Source organism: Magnolia sinica, chromosome 1 (assembly GCF_029962835.1).
Source record: "Magnolia sinica isolate HGM2019 chromosome 1, MsV1, whole genome shotgun sequence".
Lineage (NCBI taxonomy): Eukaryota > Viridiplantae > Streptophyta > Magnoliopsida > Magnoliales > Magnoliaceae > Magnolia > Magnolia sinica.
This window is the reverse complement of record NC_080573.1, coordinates 16,796,630-16,810,144: the sequence shown is the minus strand read 5'-3', so window position 1 is coordinate 16,810,144 and position 13,515 is coordinate 16,796,630. Positions and strand designations below refer to the sequence as shown.

At 37.2% G+C, this 13,515-nt stretch overlaps 1 protein-coding gene across 4 annotated transcripts in view; it reads right to left on the bottom strand.

Annotated features, from left to right (window-relative positions):
* The window catches only part of LOC131241193 (nuclear-pore anchor-like), a 124,228-nt gene that overhangs the window by 45,511 nt on the left and 65,202 nt on the right, over positions 1 to 13,515 (bottom strand). For 3 of the 4 annotated variants that reach the window (XM_058239915.1, XM_058239931.1, XM_058239924.1), the window contains exons 21-33: positions 8,977 to 9,079; positions 8,775 to 8,909; positions 8,600 to 8,698; positions 8,475 to 8,516; positions 8,316 to 8,369; positions 6,148 to 6,327; positions 6,013 to 6,060; positions 5,192 to 5,242; positions 4,123 to 4,206; positions 3,962 to 4,036; positions 3,637 to 3,821; positions 3,427 to 3,529; positions 2,910 to 3,026 (exon numbers count right to left, since the gene is read on the bottom strand). In XM_058239915.1, coding sequence (XP_058095898.1) covers positions 2,910 to 3,026; positions 3,427 to 3,529; positions 3,637 to 3,821; positions 3,962 to 4,036; positions 4,123 to 4,206; positions 5,192 to 5,242; positions 6,013 to 6,060; positions 6,148 to 6,327; positions 8,316 to 8,369; positions 8,475 to 8,516; positions 8,600 to 8,698; positions 8,775 to 8,909; positions 8,977 to 9,079 — 1,276 coding nt within the window. The remainder of the gene's footprint in view (positions 1 to 2,909; positions 3,027 to 3,426; positions 3,530 to 3,636; positions 3,822 to 3,961; positions 4,037 to 4,122; positions 4,207 to 5,191; positions 5,243 to 6,012; positions 6,061 to 6,147; positions 6,328 to 8,315; positions 8,370 to 8,474; positions 8,517 to 8,599; positions 8,699 to 8,774; positions 8,910 to 8,976; positions 9,080 to 13,515) is intronic. The other variant, XM_058239939.1, reaches the window with a different exon arrangement.

The following is a 13,515-nucleotide window of genomic DNA, read 5'->3' as shown; positions in this document are numbered from 1 at the left end:
CGATCATTTTTTGAAGCATCCCCGATATTATCTGTATCTCCAGCTCGACAATACTGATAACACCAGTAGCGATACCGACAACATTGGTAGTATCGGCAATTCTAGGAAATGATGATGTATTGCTAAGTATTGTCAATGCATCGATATCGTCAATATTTTCAACTGTGTAAATTCCAGGTGTTGCTTACATTGATAATGTATCAATATCGCCAATGTATCGCCCATATTTTTGACGTTGTAAATTCTAGGTGTCACTTGAATTGCCAATATATCGGCGATATTTCGATGATATCGCCAAAAATATGTTTATTAAAACAAATTTCCATTTTCGATTTTTTATGGGCACATGGTTGTATGCAGTGTTCAATTTGTTGATGATAATATTGATAATCTCGCGATATTGTCGTTATTGTAACATGGGTGATATCGAGACCACAATCTTTTGTTTCTTTTCCATTTGCCCACGATTACTTAGCGAAATATAGTGTTATTGATGTTATTAAATACCGATGGATGTTCTGGTGGAAGGTTGGATGTTGGATGGACAGATGGTATGGACAGGATGGTTGGACTGATTTCTTACAACAACACATGCTTTTAAACAATGTTTTAAGTATTGACGATATATCCCACAATATATCTTATATCCCACTTATGCAATGCGAAATGCACAAGAAGTAGGATATATCCCGCATGTTCAATCCAGTTAGCATTTTTTATTTTCGATATTTTTTTCCTGTAAATCATGTTAAATCAATTTTAAATTGTTACAAATCCATGATTTTTCCTTATGTTTTGCATGAAAAATCATGGATTGGGAGCTTCGATTTCGAGATTTGGAGCAGATGCGTCGAGTTGCGAAAAGTTGAAAAAAATAAAAAAAAATCAATTTCACGCAAATCGGTTGCAATCTTTGTGTCCAAACATAAAATCAAACATGTATGTAACCTGATCTAGTGCTTCTTCTTTTTCTTTTGAATGCATTGCTTGTCTTTCCACACATCTTCTTACATTTATAAATTATAAGAATAGACTTTGAATATACTTACATCAATTCAGTTAAACAGCGCATGGATTAGGACCACATAAAAAGAAAACCTATTATTATATGCAGTGTTTTAAATATCGACGATATCAACCGATATATCCCACGATATATTGTGTATCCCACCTATGCAATTCGAAACACACAAGTAGTGGGATACATCCCACATGTTCGATCCAGTGAGCATTTTTTATTTTCGATCCTTTTTTTCTGTAAATCATGTTAAATCAGTCTCAAATTGTTACAAATCTATGATTTTTCATGTTTTGCATGAAAAAAAATGGATTGGGAAGCTTCGATTTCAAGATTTGGAGAAGGACCGAGTTGCGGAAAATTGAAAAAAATCAAAATTTTCCCAATTTCTCGCAAATTGGTTGCAATCTGTGTCCAAATATAAAATCAAACATACATGTAACCTAATCTGGTGATTCTTCTTTTACTTTTGAATGTATTTCTTGTGTTTCCACGTGTCTTCTTATACTTGCATCAATTCAATTAGACAACGCATAGATTAGGACCCCATACAAAGAAAACCTATTATGTGCACTTGTTTTTTTGTAATGTTTTGATTTGTGTGTATTGATGTCTTTTCCATCAATCGCTGAAGTTTAATTGAAAAGTTCGACCAATTTCCCCATGTTTCCAACAACAGCAATATATTATGTGATACAACCAATATATCCCATGCGATAACCGATACGTATCCGTATCCCAATGGTGCGATACATAACGAGATATCAATATTTCGAACACAGCTTTTAGAGCCCCATTAAATGGAAACTTATTATGTGTGCATTATTTTTGTAATTTTTTATTCCTAAATATGCAAATATGTGAAAATTCTACTGTTTTCCCCAATGTTTCTCTGCATTTCCGGTCATCGGCGATATCATTATTGTTTCCGTTATCCCCAGCCATCGAAACTTATAGTGATACTAATACTTCGAACACCAATTCCAATCAACAATTTCTAAGCTTCACTTGCAACCTGTTCCGCTACCAGATACTGCACACCAATTATGTGAGCAACTGCAGGAAGACATCCGCAAACGAAATAAGGAAGAAAGAGATGAACAAGCACCTCATGTGTGTTGAATATTCTAAGGAAAAAATCTACCAACAAGTAGTAAGTTTTCCTTGGAGCAAGAAACCAGCAAAACATTCACAATGAACAAACCCCTACTATTTCCATAGAGACCATTCACCAAAGTTCCCACAGGACACCTTACATTCCAACTTTGATCAAACTCCTACTCCTTGCTAGTATTCTGCTTGACAAATGAAACAAACAACAAATTTCTGAAATTGATGACATTAAGCCAATCAGCCATATGAAGTCATGACGATAACATCACCAGTGCAGCCCACTGCGACCAGATCAATAACCTTTTTGTCACTCTTACTTGCTAGATTGGTTGCAACTGTTCAAGCTCCTCTGACTATCAGCAGCCACATTTACTCCATGTGACCAGCCTTCAATTTGGACAAGTGGCCATTTATACCCATTGTAAAAAGATTATTCTTTAGTTGCTTAGCATGTCAACCTCATGATTGTCAGGAGCATTCTTACAGCTAATATAAATATTAAATAGGAACAGATACAGACTAACCCATCCGGAATAAGTCGCAAAATAAAACACAGATTCATAGAGGGATTATAGAATGCATTAGCAAGCAAGAATAGCACCTTGTAATAACCTAGCATGAATATAGCAAAATACAACCAATACATGAGGAATTACGAAATTCAAATATGCCTGTGAAAATTATGAAAAAGAAAGCAAGCAAGAATGGCACCTCTTGTTATTATAGCCTAGCATAAATTTGCGTAACGAAATGTATAAAGCAGAGAGGAGGCAGTTACATTTTCACTTTTTTGTGTATCTACCAATTTACGTAACTTGGAAGCTTCATCTTGAAGTAAAGCCAATGCCTGGGAAGTTTTTGTCAACTCCTGAATTGTCTCGGATTGGAGAATTACCTGTAATATGCAACGATTAAGTGCAATTACACACAATTTCTTATGAACTAACAAATGTAGTAATACAAGAATCGGATTTAAGAAATATATACATCAGTAAAATGCTCGGAAGGACAAGATGATTTTTTTAACTATTTAGTTCTTAGATAAATAAAGAATTCCAGCCATGTCATAGTTGGGCCCCCGATATACTAGTCTGAGTTCCTTGTATCTATTAAAGAAGTTAAAAATAGTAATAAGATCCATGAAATAATACAGTATTTTATAAATATTACATGTGGGTGGGTGGGTGGGTGGGTGGGTGTGTCATTGCACATTGACAATTGTAAATGAAAAACAATGAATATAGCACATGAATGAGATGCTAAATAGGAATTATGACAAGAAATTAAGACTAAACCTGTCTTTCATAATTGCTCTGGCTAGTACGCCAGCGTAGATGCTCCTTTTCAAGATCTTCCTTCAAAGAAGAGATCTGAATTTCCAATTCCACTATCTGAGACCTACAACAAGAAGAATGGTTGCATACAACTAAGGCGTGCCCTCATGTGCAAGAAACAAATACACTCCGACACAATAAACACCCTCCATATAATGCAATAATGCTCACGTTTTTACAGAATTTTCTTCCTTTAGATGGTCAATTTCAGCAAATGCGGAAGATAGAGCTTCTTCTTTCCCTGAAACTGCAGATGTAACTTCTGTGGACTTTGACACAAGATCACTTTCAAGTTCTGAAACCCTTCCCTTGAGAAAATGAATTTCATCCTCCAGTGACTTCTTTAACTTGTCAGCCTGTATAAAACAGCATTTGTAGACACAATCAAACAAGCATGCCTTTGTACACATCTCAAAAGAAAGAAAGACCAAAAAAAAAAACTGAAAACAGGGATTGCAACTTTCAAACAAATGAGGTTCAGGATACAGGGATGTACCTCAGCCTTGAATTTTTCATGAGCAGATTCAATTTGCTTCAATGCAACTTCATTCACTTGTGCTATTTCTTTATACTGTCAAAAAATATATATATATATCATAAAATATTTAAATCCTTAAGAGTATCAGATAATAAATCCAAGTAAAAAATCCAAACCACCTGTAGCATGTGATCCTTGTTGGCTTGTGCCTCCCCTTTTAGTTTTTCCATCTCTTCCTTTGCTTTCTGCATGTCCTCAATAAGCTATTACATATATAACTAACAAAATTGGAACATACATGTAGAAACATTACATAGTAAGAGAGAAAGACATGAGTAAGAAAAAGAGGAGAGAAAAATGCCAAAATGTTAGGATTAGGGTTAGACACCCCCTCCCCTCTCCTATATATTAGCACGTAAGTGAAATACATAAGGTACTCCACAAGTGCACTTACGAACAAACACATGCACACATTAATTTCTCTCTCTACAACATTCAACACAAAAGGCTTAATTTGTAAAGCCTACATAAGCAAGGGAAAGAAACACAATCATCCAACAGCATTCAAAGTGGACATGTGCCTCTAGAATTTTTTGTGACTGTGGCATGCCAATCAAACTATAGGGGGTTTTAGATATAAGACAAGTGATGTTGTATGATATGGAATGTTGGAAAGTCAAAAAACAACATGTTCATAAGATGAACGTAGCTAAAATGAAGATGCTGAGATGGATGAGTGGCAAGACAATGATAGAACTAGAAATGAATACTTAAAGGGAACTTAGAAGTAGCACCGTAGGTAATAAAATAAGAGAAAGTAGACTTGGATAGTTTTGTGATCTGCAATGTAGACCTAGAAGGCACCGATTTTGGAGTGAGATGGTTCAAGTTGAAGTTCTAAAAGGGCAATAGGAAGGCCCAAAAGGACATGGGTGGATTTAGCAAGAAAACATATGATGATCTATGGTTTAAATGAGGACCTTATCCTTGGTAAAGTGGAATTGCAAAATAGGATTCGTGTAGTCAACCAAGTTAGTGGGGATAAGGCTTAGATGACAGCGGTGGTGGCAGGGGTGGTGGTAGTGGTGGTGGTGGTTAAATTTTAGTTAAAAATTATCAAAATTTATGAAACTAGTCCAAGTCGTGAGGTTAACTCATCCGAATCGTAACTCAATGGTTGACCGAAACGAGTAACAGTTGCTAGATTGTTTGAATAAAGAGAATATAAATGGTGGTAAAAAAAATTACCTCATTAGCAAAGCGAATAGAGTGATCAGATCCACCATCTTCACCAACAATCTAATAATCAATAGTTTCAAGGGGAAAAAAGGATAGATTGTCAGAACAAAAAGGAAGATGGCAACTAGCAAAGAAGGTAGATATTATCAACTATAAAAATAAAAATTAAAAAAATAAATAAATATTAAAAAGAATCATTGAAGAGTATCATAATAGGGAGAAGAGGAAGAATGTCATTAGTCACAAAAATAAAAATAAAAATAAAAAATGTGTGCCAGAACTAATCCTCACTGTATGGTGCAATGTACAAACCAGAACCACAGAACTCTCAAAATGTGGTAGTAATAAACACAGCTCTAACTCATTACCCAAGATATTTGCTTTATTGTCACCAAAGTGATATGGTAATGGTAGCTTGTGGGTTCTAATATGTGCTCCTCTCCAACACAGTTTCTCCTCTAACACATTCCAACTTCATTTTCATTCCCCTAGTATTTGTGCAACACTAATATCATGTGTTCCAACTTATATGAAAAATAAAATCCTTCTAGAACACGTAATTTCCTAATATAGTTTAATATTTGCATTACCAATAGTTTCTTGAAAGATACTACACATGTCTGTATGTGTGCATCCTACAAATGTATATTAGGAGCAATAATACTAATGACATCAAAATATATTCAACCATAATAAAATACAATTTTCACATAACAGAAGTTCTACAATGACAAGGTAAACTAAAATTATTTGAAAGGAGAAATAAAATCTTAGTGGTAATCCAATCAACAGTAGCATTGGAGGGTGATAAAGAAGATTGAAGAATATACCATTTTTTCAGAACATTTAAGCTTTGCCTCCAAATCAAAGCACCGAGCCTGAAAGGCCATTTCCCTCACATCTATTAAAATGAAGATGCAAAGAAAATAATGTTTTTACATTCAAGATTCACAAAGTAGACAGACCTCAGCTGTTAAGGCCCTTGCTTCCGCAGCAGCAACAGCTCGCAAAGCATCAGCTAATTCTTTTCCCAGTTCTTCTACTTGTCTCATTGCATCCTTCAATATTTCTTCCTTACCAAGTGTAAGAGTTCGAACATGATCCCGTTCTTCTTGAAGGGCCTTCTTCGCTTCAGCCCATTCCCTCTACAGAGAACATTAGAGTCATTTTTCCTCACAAAATACTCATTTGTGAGCCAACAAGAAAACAAAACAAAACAAAACAAAAGGCATTGCTTACTACACTTCTAGAAGAAGGGACTAATGGTAATATTTTGGCACAATTTCATCCACACAATGTGTGTGTGTGTGTAACCAAACTACTACTATCAACATGGCATGCAAAATAAGGATTTAGAAGCATGTCAGGGGAAGTGTGGTGCTTCAGAAACATTTCCTTTTTATAGGTCTTTCTACCGTTTCCGTCATGGTGGAGCAATGAGGGGTCTTAACCCCAAACGGCTACCATGTGGACTTTCTCTGTCCTCTTCAAATGTTTATGTTCAATTGGTTGGTGGCTAACAATAAGTTCTTACTACTGATCACATGCGTTAGAGGATGAAAATTACGTATGTGTGTATCTTGTGTCTAAGGATGCGGAATCCATTGATCACTTATTCATTCATTGTGAATATTTGGCCAAAATCTGGTCATTTATTCTCAACATGTCTAGTCTGAGGTGGTCCATGACGTATTCTATGGGCACACTCGTTCTAGCTTGGAATTCGGCATGGTATCCAAAAACGTTTATGTCACGGCTGGTAACAATGGGAACTGTTACACGTTATGGGGCCATACAGGTCACTATGGAAAAAATGGCATGTAATGGCCTCGTAATGGTGCACAATAGCTCGTATTACACACAGAAATGGGGCCGATTCAGTTTTAAAAAATGGTCGTAACAGCTGTTATGGGGGCCGTAACAGCTGCCCCCATAACAGTCATTACAGCTCACATCGTGGTGGAAACATGGTGGTCGTTAATGCCACCATTACCATTATTGAATACCTTGGAATTGGGGGTCCATGGTAAAACAAAGAGACAATGGTGGCATCCCTCCTAGAGGTCATTAGGTTTGAGTGGAAAGAATGTAATTACAGAAAATTCAACAAGTCTTCAATTGTGGATCCTCTCATCCATCAGTGGGTGGTTGGGTGATTTGCATCAAGGCTACCACTTTTCAGGGGTTTTAATAGGGCTGAAAGTCGGGCGGGTTGGGTCGGGCTGGTGCTCAACCCTAGCCCAACCCAGGGTTCCTATGCCTCAACCCTAAATTCTCAACCCAAGCGGGCTCGGTCGGGTTGGTCGGATGGATACATGCTAATATTTTCGTTATTACATTAGTCTATTATATTTTCAATACACGTCTTATTTTTGTACCTATGATTTTATTAATTATATATGTAGTTATTTATCGTAAAGAACTTCATTTTTTCTAAACAAACAAGCTAAAACATAAGACAACTCCTCCTTTAAAAGTTGTGTTGTGTAGCATGCAATCTATTTGGAAGAGAGAAATCTGGCGTATCTTGTTAGCTTGGGTCATCGGAAATGACGTGGACCAATGAAACCCGACAGCACTGGAATTTCCTGTGCCTTCAACACAGACGATCCGCACTCAATTATAATTTATACGTAACTTATATATCGATCGGGTTCGGGTCGGGTTGAGCAACCCGAGACCTCAACCCAAGCTGGACCCAAGTTTTATCGGGTTGGTGTTTGTATAGCCCAAGCCTGAGACCGAACCCGATACATCCTTCTCGAGCCCAACCCAATGTCAGGTCGGTCACGAGTTGGTCGGGTTGAACCCGCCCAACTTTCAGCCCTAGGTTTTAATGGGGATGACATTTCGAGCATAGGTGGGTCAATGGATGACATCTCACCATCCGACCCTTTCCTTTATCCTTTGGTTTTGTATCTTCTCTTTCATTTGGTCAAAATGAATTTAAATTAAAATTCAGAAAAAAAAAAAAAAAAATGAGCGAGAGAGAGAAATTTAAGCTTGAGAAATTGAACCCATATGTCAACACTGGGTCAACCTAGCTACACCTTACATACGGAAAATGTGACATTCCCAACAAAATTTGAAGAAACAAAATCGGAGAGTTTTGACTCCATGAAAGAAAGCGTACTTCAACTTGCTTCAAGTACTCATCATGCTTTCTCCTCTCCATAGCTCTTGCATCCTACAATACCCATGAAAAAGTGAAAGCAAATTAACTATGAACTAAGGGGAAGAAGAGAAATTAGGATACAGTTACCACCAAATAAATAAACAAAGAGTCGCATACCTCACGAACCTCCTCAGCACTTTGAATGGTGCCCAAAGTTGCCTACATTGCAGAAAGCAAAATTGAACATTAGAGAGAGAAAATAATGATACCAAAGAACAAGGTTTTGATGAAGCAATCGCAACCTGTAAACGATGCACTCTCTCTGACAAACTACGAACTTCTTCAGAAGCCCTTTTCTCAGAATTTATCAAGATATCTCTTTCATGTTTTAAAACAGAGACCTGTAGATGAATAGAGAAAATAGTGAATATAAATTAAGCAAAATAGACACAATAAGTACGTACCTGGAATTCTTACCTCCATTGACAATTTACGTGAACGCTCCTCAGAGGAATTCAAAGAATCAGCGCTTTCACGAAGCCTTCGTTGGTAGTTGACTATCAACTGTGAGAACTCCACATTTCTAGCTAGAATTCCATTGCTTTCATTTTTCTGACATGAAATCCTTGACGTGTTAGAAAAACAGTGGAGAACATTAAAGTGCACATGTACAATATACCTGATGTTCAAGTTCCATCTTGAAACTATCAAGTCGTTCTCTGGCAAAATTTGCTTCCATTGCTATTTTATCACGCTCCAATCGTAATGAAATAGCTTCACTCCTGACCAAAAAGGTACCATAATATCCATTACGTAGCTTTCTATGGCCAAAGTGGCACAAACAAGAACTACATGAGTAAATGAGTATACACACACAACTGCGGGCACACACGCGCAAACTGAAGGTTACTACATGAATAAATGAGTATATTACAGAAAGCCACTCACGCACGCACGAGCAAAAACTGAAGGTTACAAATTACTTGTTTATGCAAGGAAACATACATAAAAAAGAATGAATATAATGCCAAAAGGAGTATAATGTTCCACTACAAAAAGTACCAAAATAATAGGATGATAAAGAAAATTGGAAACATTATAGTGAAGGAGCAGACAAGATATCAGTATCGCTGGTAACTGCCTACTTCTTTATATTTTGGATGTAATTTGAATGATTAACACTTTGATTTGGGCCTCATTGAAGAGATAGCAATAGCATCTCCTTCCACCCATGCGAAAGTCCATATCCTTTGGAATTTTGTTTGCAAAGATCGTTATGGTCTTTGCTAAGTGGGGTGAATGAAAGACATAAATAAAAAAACTACTCAATATGCAAAGGTAAAAGAGGCAAAGGACACGTAACATCATGGCACTAGTTCGAAACAAGTTAGTACTGCATGGATTCAACAATCACCTAAAACTGAGTTGACTCAATTTCGTTGAAGAAAAAACAAGTCTCCCCTAGAACATATACATTGGCAGTGCAACTCAAACTAATTTCAACTCAGTCGGAATGCTTTGTACAAATTTTGATTACCTAAAAAATCACTATCAAAACCTAGAAATGATTCCCTGATTAGAGGTGAAGAACTGATGCAGCGATGAAGAGAAGTTGCAAGTTAAGATTAAAGAGGTGAAAACAGAGAAAAAAAATGGACTGTCATCCCTCTACAATCTATTGAGTAGAAGTATGGTGTAGCTGCAAATGCAATCCTCTAGTATGGCTTGATAGTGAACATGGTTCATGATCATTTTAGGGTGATTGATTTGATGGCTTCATAACTCAAATGAAATGGAGACACAAGGAAGGATTGAGTGGCAAGAAAAGGATAGAGTTAGAAATGAATGCATTCAAGGGAATTTAGGAATAGCACCAATAGGCAACAAGATGAGGGGAGGTAGACTTAGATGGATCGGTCATGTATATAACCGAGACCTAGAACTGCACCTTTTATAAGGAGTGAGTTGGTATAAGTTGAAGGCATTAAAAGGGCAAAGGGAAGACCCAAAAAGATGCCGGTAGAAGTAGTAAGGCTTATGATAGAGTGGAATGGCGGAAAAGGATTCATGTAGACAACCCCAATTAGTTGGGATAAGGCTTAGATTATGATAATGTGGATATACAAATATTAATCATTATCACCATTTTGGGTCGGCTTCACGAATATAGCCAATCAATCTTTATCTAGGGCTCATTTCTCTAGAGGTGAAGAAAGCAGAACCTCCCTTCTCACACCTCAAACCAAGTACTCTTAGGCATTTCTCTCTTCCTCATTTTAGGCCCTTCAACTTTAATCTCTCTTCTTTTTTACTTCTTTTTTTCTTTTTTTCTTTTTTTGAGGAATTACAAAATTTTTACTTAAGACAGGAAACTAGTATTTTTTTATTTTTATTTTTAAAAAAAAAAAAAGACAGGAGAATACACAACCCTGACGAGGGCAAGACAAAAACCACCAACTTCTAAAGGCTAGAATCTAAAGAGCTACAGAGAACATAGTCTTTCTAACAACCCTATCCACGGAATCGCTCCTATTTTCAAAGCACCAAGAATTCTGCTCTCCGCAAATGGCCCAAAAAACCTCAATAGATCTTGGCACCACCCAAGATGTATGGAAAAGAGAGAAGAAGCTAGCCCAAGCCTTCCTAACAAACTGAATGTGAATGATCGACTCGGCATCACACATGCACATGAGGTTATTAAGGAGAAGCACCTATCCACTGTTAAGCTCCTCTCCGGAGCAAAGTTGGTTAGCAAACATCCAGCACTTCGCTTTTAGCTAAATTACCCTTGAAACTCGAAACCACTTCGACGCATCTGACAATTTTCCACACATTATCAACCATAGAAGCATCTGCCTCCCAAAATAGAATGGTATCATCAACAAATTGAAGATGGGATATCTTTGTTGCACATACCTGAAACATCTCAATATGCTCTCCATTATCTCTTTTAGGGACTACTCCGAGGTTTCTTTGTGAGCTCCAACGTGATCTATGTATGGCATCCACTCCACCCATCATGTGTGACACCATATGATAGCCCTTTCGGCCCAAAAATCACGCAAACTTAAATGGGCCACAACAAAGCGAACAGTGTAAAATCATGCCTAAAACCTTTAAATATTCACATGGTGCAGCCACTGCCTAAGTGTTGGAATGGCTCAAGTTTTAGCACGTCCCTTCATCCTTGTGAAGCACACCAAAACACCAGTTCAATGCCAAATACGTAATGTGGAACTATCAATTTGGGCAAAATCTGACAGTGCCGAATTCGACGTTGTAGATGCAGCCACGTGGTGGGCGCAAGATCTGACGGCACTTGATATACAAAGGCTAGCTCATCGATGACTGAGTCTCCAAGAGTCGTACTGCTTGAGTAATCCATGGATAAGAACGAGGAACCGTTAGGGTTATGTTAGCATCAATAATTGACTAATTTGATAAGGATGCATTCGTCGAAGTAAAAGAACAAATGGCCAAAGCCAACCGCTACTTTACGATTGGCAATATACAACGTCGCCACGTAGCAGCAGTTATTCTCACAACGTTGTTGGAAATTTATAAATAGCAAAGGAAGCAATCAATGGAGAAGAATCAATCAACCAGAAAATCCCCAAACAAAACCAATCAACTCCAGTGCAACATTGTTTATCCAGTCCCTTGGGACATTTATCTTCTACACCGCTCATCAGTGTGGACCCTTTACATCTAGGAGTAGTCTTGTCCATCTTCACCTTACGCAAGACCGATTTAGTCGAAGCTGGTAACTATAAGTCCCTTCCATCTGCGCCTACGTGCGGGATCTGAAGGAGGACATTAGTCTTAGGAATTGTATGCCTACGCTCGTACATTGGGTCGACGATAGTCTATAAGATAAGCATTACCTATTACTTGCTCATCAGCACGCTACTCAATTAAGCACCATGCCGCTCTCAGCCAAGACAATGATCCTTAAATAGTGTAAGTTTTATTTCCAACCTCAACCTTCGTTGTTAGTTTCTGTTCAAGCAACAATTGTTGCACTTTCGAATGTCCTTGATTTTCGTGGCAAAAAAGAGCCCATTGGAGGAAAAGCCCCATATTCCGCAAATCGCCTGATAGTCCACTTAACAATTGGCAAAATAGATGGTTGGTATACAACCATTTAATTCCGCCACTCTATCTCGATGTTAGGGGTCAATGATGTTCGGTTTGAATCAGACCACAATCGGTTCTAGCACGACTGCAAACCACCACGTGGCCGAATTCTAGCCCAACACTATCTACAGGGTTTTAATGGTGGATGTGACCATATCCCAATTGCTCCCTATGGTGTGCCCTATCTGAAAGTCAAGTAACATTTGATGAAGGTTGTTCATCTTGTAGATGAGAAGCCAATGATGGCCTCTATATATGAAACCATGGATATGGCAAAGTTTTCCTTCAGTATTGTCAACATTAAAATATTCTTAGAAGATAATCAACAAACATTGGCTCAATCAACTTCACAATGACTTGCACGTCGCACGAAAGTGTTTGAAGTATCGGTATCGTTACAAGTTTCGTTGGCCAGGGATTTAGAAACAATATGGATATCGTCGATAATATCGCTGATAACCGGAAATGCAGGGAAACATGAGAAAAAACGGTGGAATTTTCAGCGTAACTTCAGGATATGTTAAAATGTATATATTTAGAAATAAGAAATTGCAAAAATAATGCATACATAATAAGTTTCCATTTAATGGGGCCTTAAAAGCATGTGTTGTTGTAAGAAATCAGTCCAACCATCCAACCTTCCATCCAAACATCCATCAATATTGCAAAATATCAACAACACATGATATTTCACCAAGAAATCATCAACGATTGGAAAGGAAACGAAAGATTGTGGTCTCAATATCGCACATGTTGCGATATTGATAATATCGAGATATTATCAATATTATTAATGACAAATTGAACACTACATATATTCATGTTCCCGTGAAAAAAATTGAAATAATTTTTTCTAATAAGAAAATTTTTGATGATATCAATACGTTGGTGATATTATTGAAATATCGTCGATACACTTATGATACAAGCATTACCTGGAATTTACATAGTCGAAAATATTGGCAATACATTGGCAATGTTGTTGCATTGGCAATACAAGCAACACAGAGAATTTACATAGTTGAAAATATTGGCGATTACATTAGCGATATTGATACGTTGGCGATACTTAGCGATACAT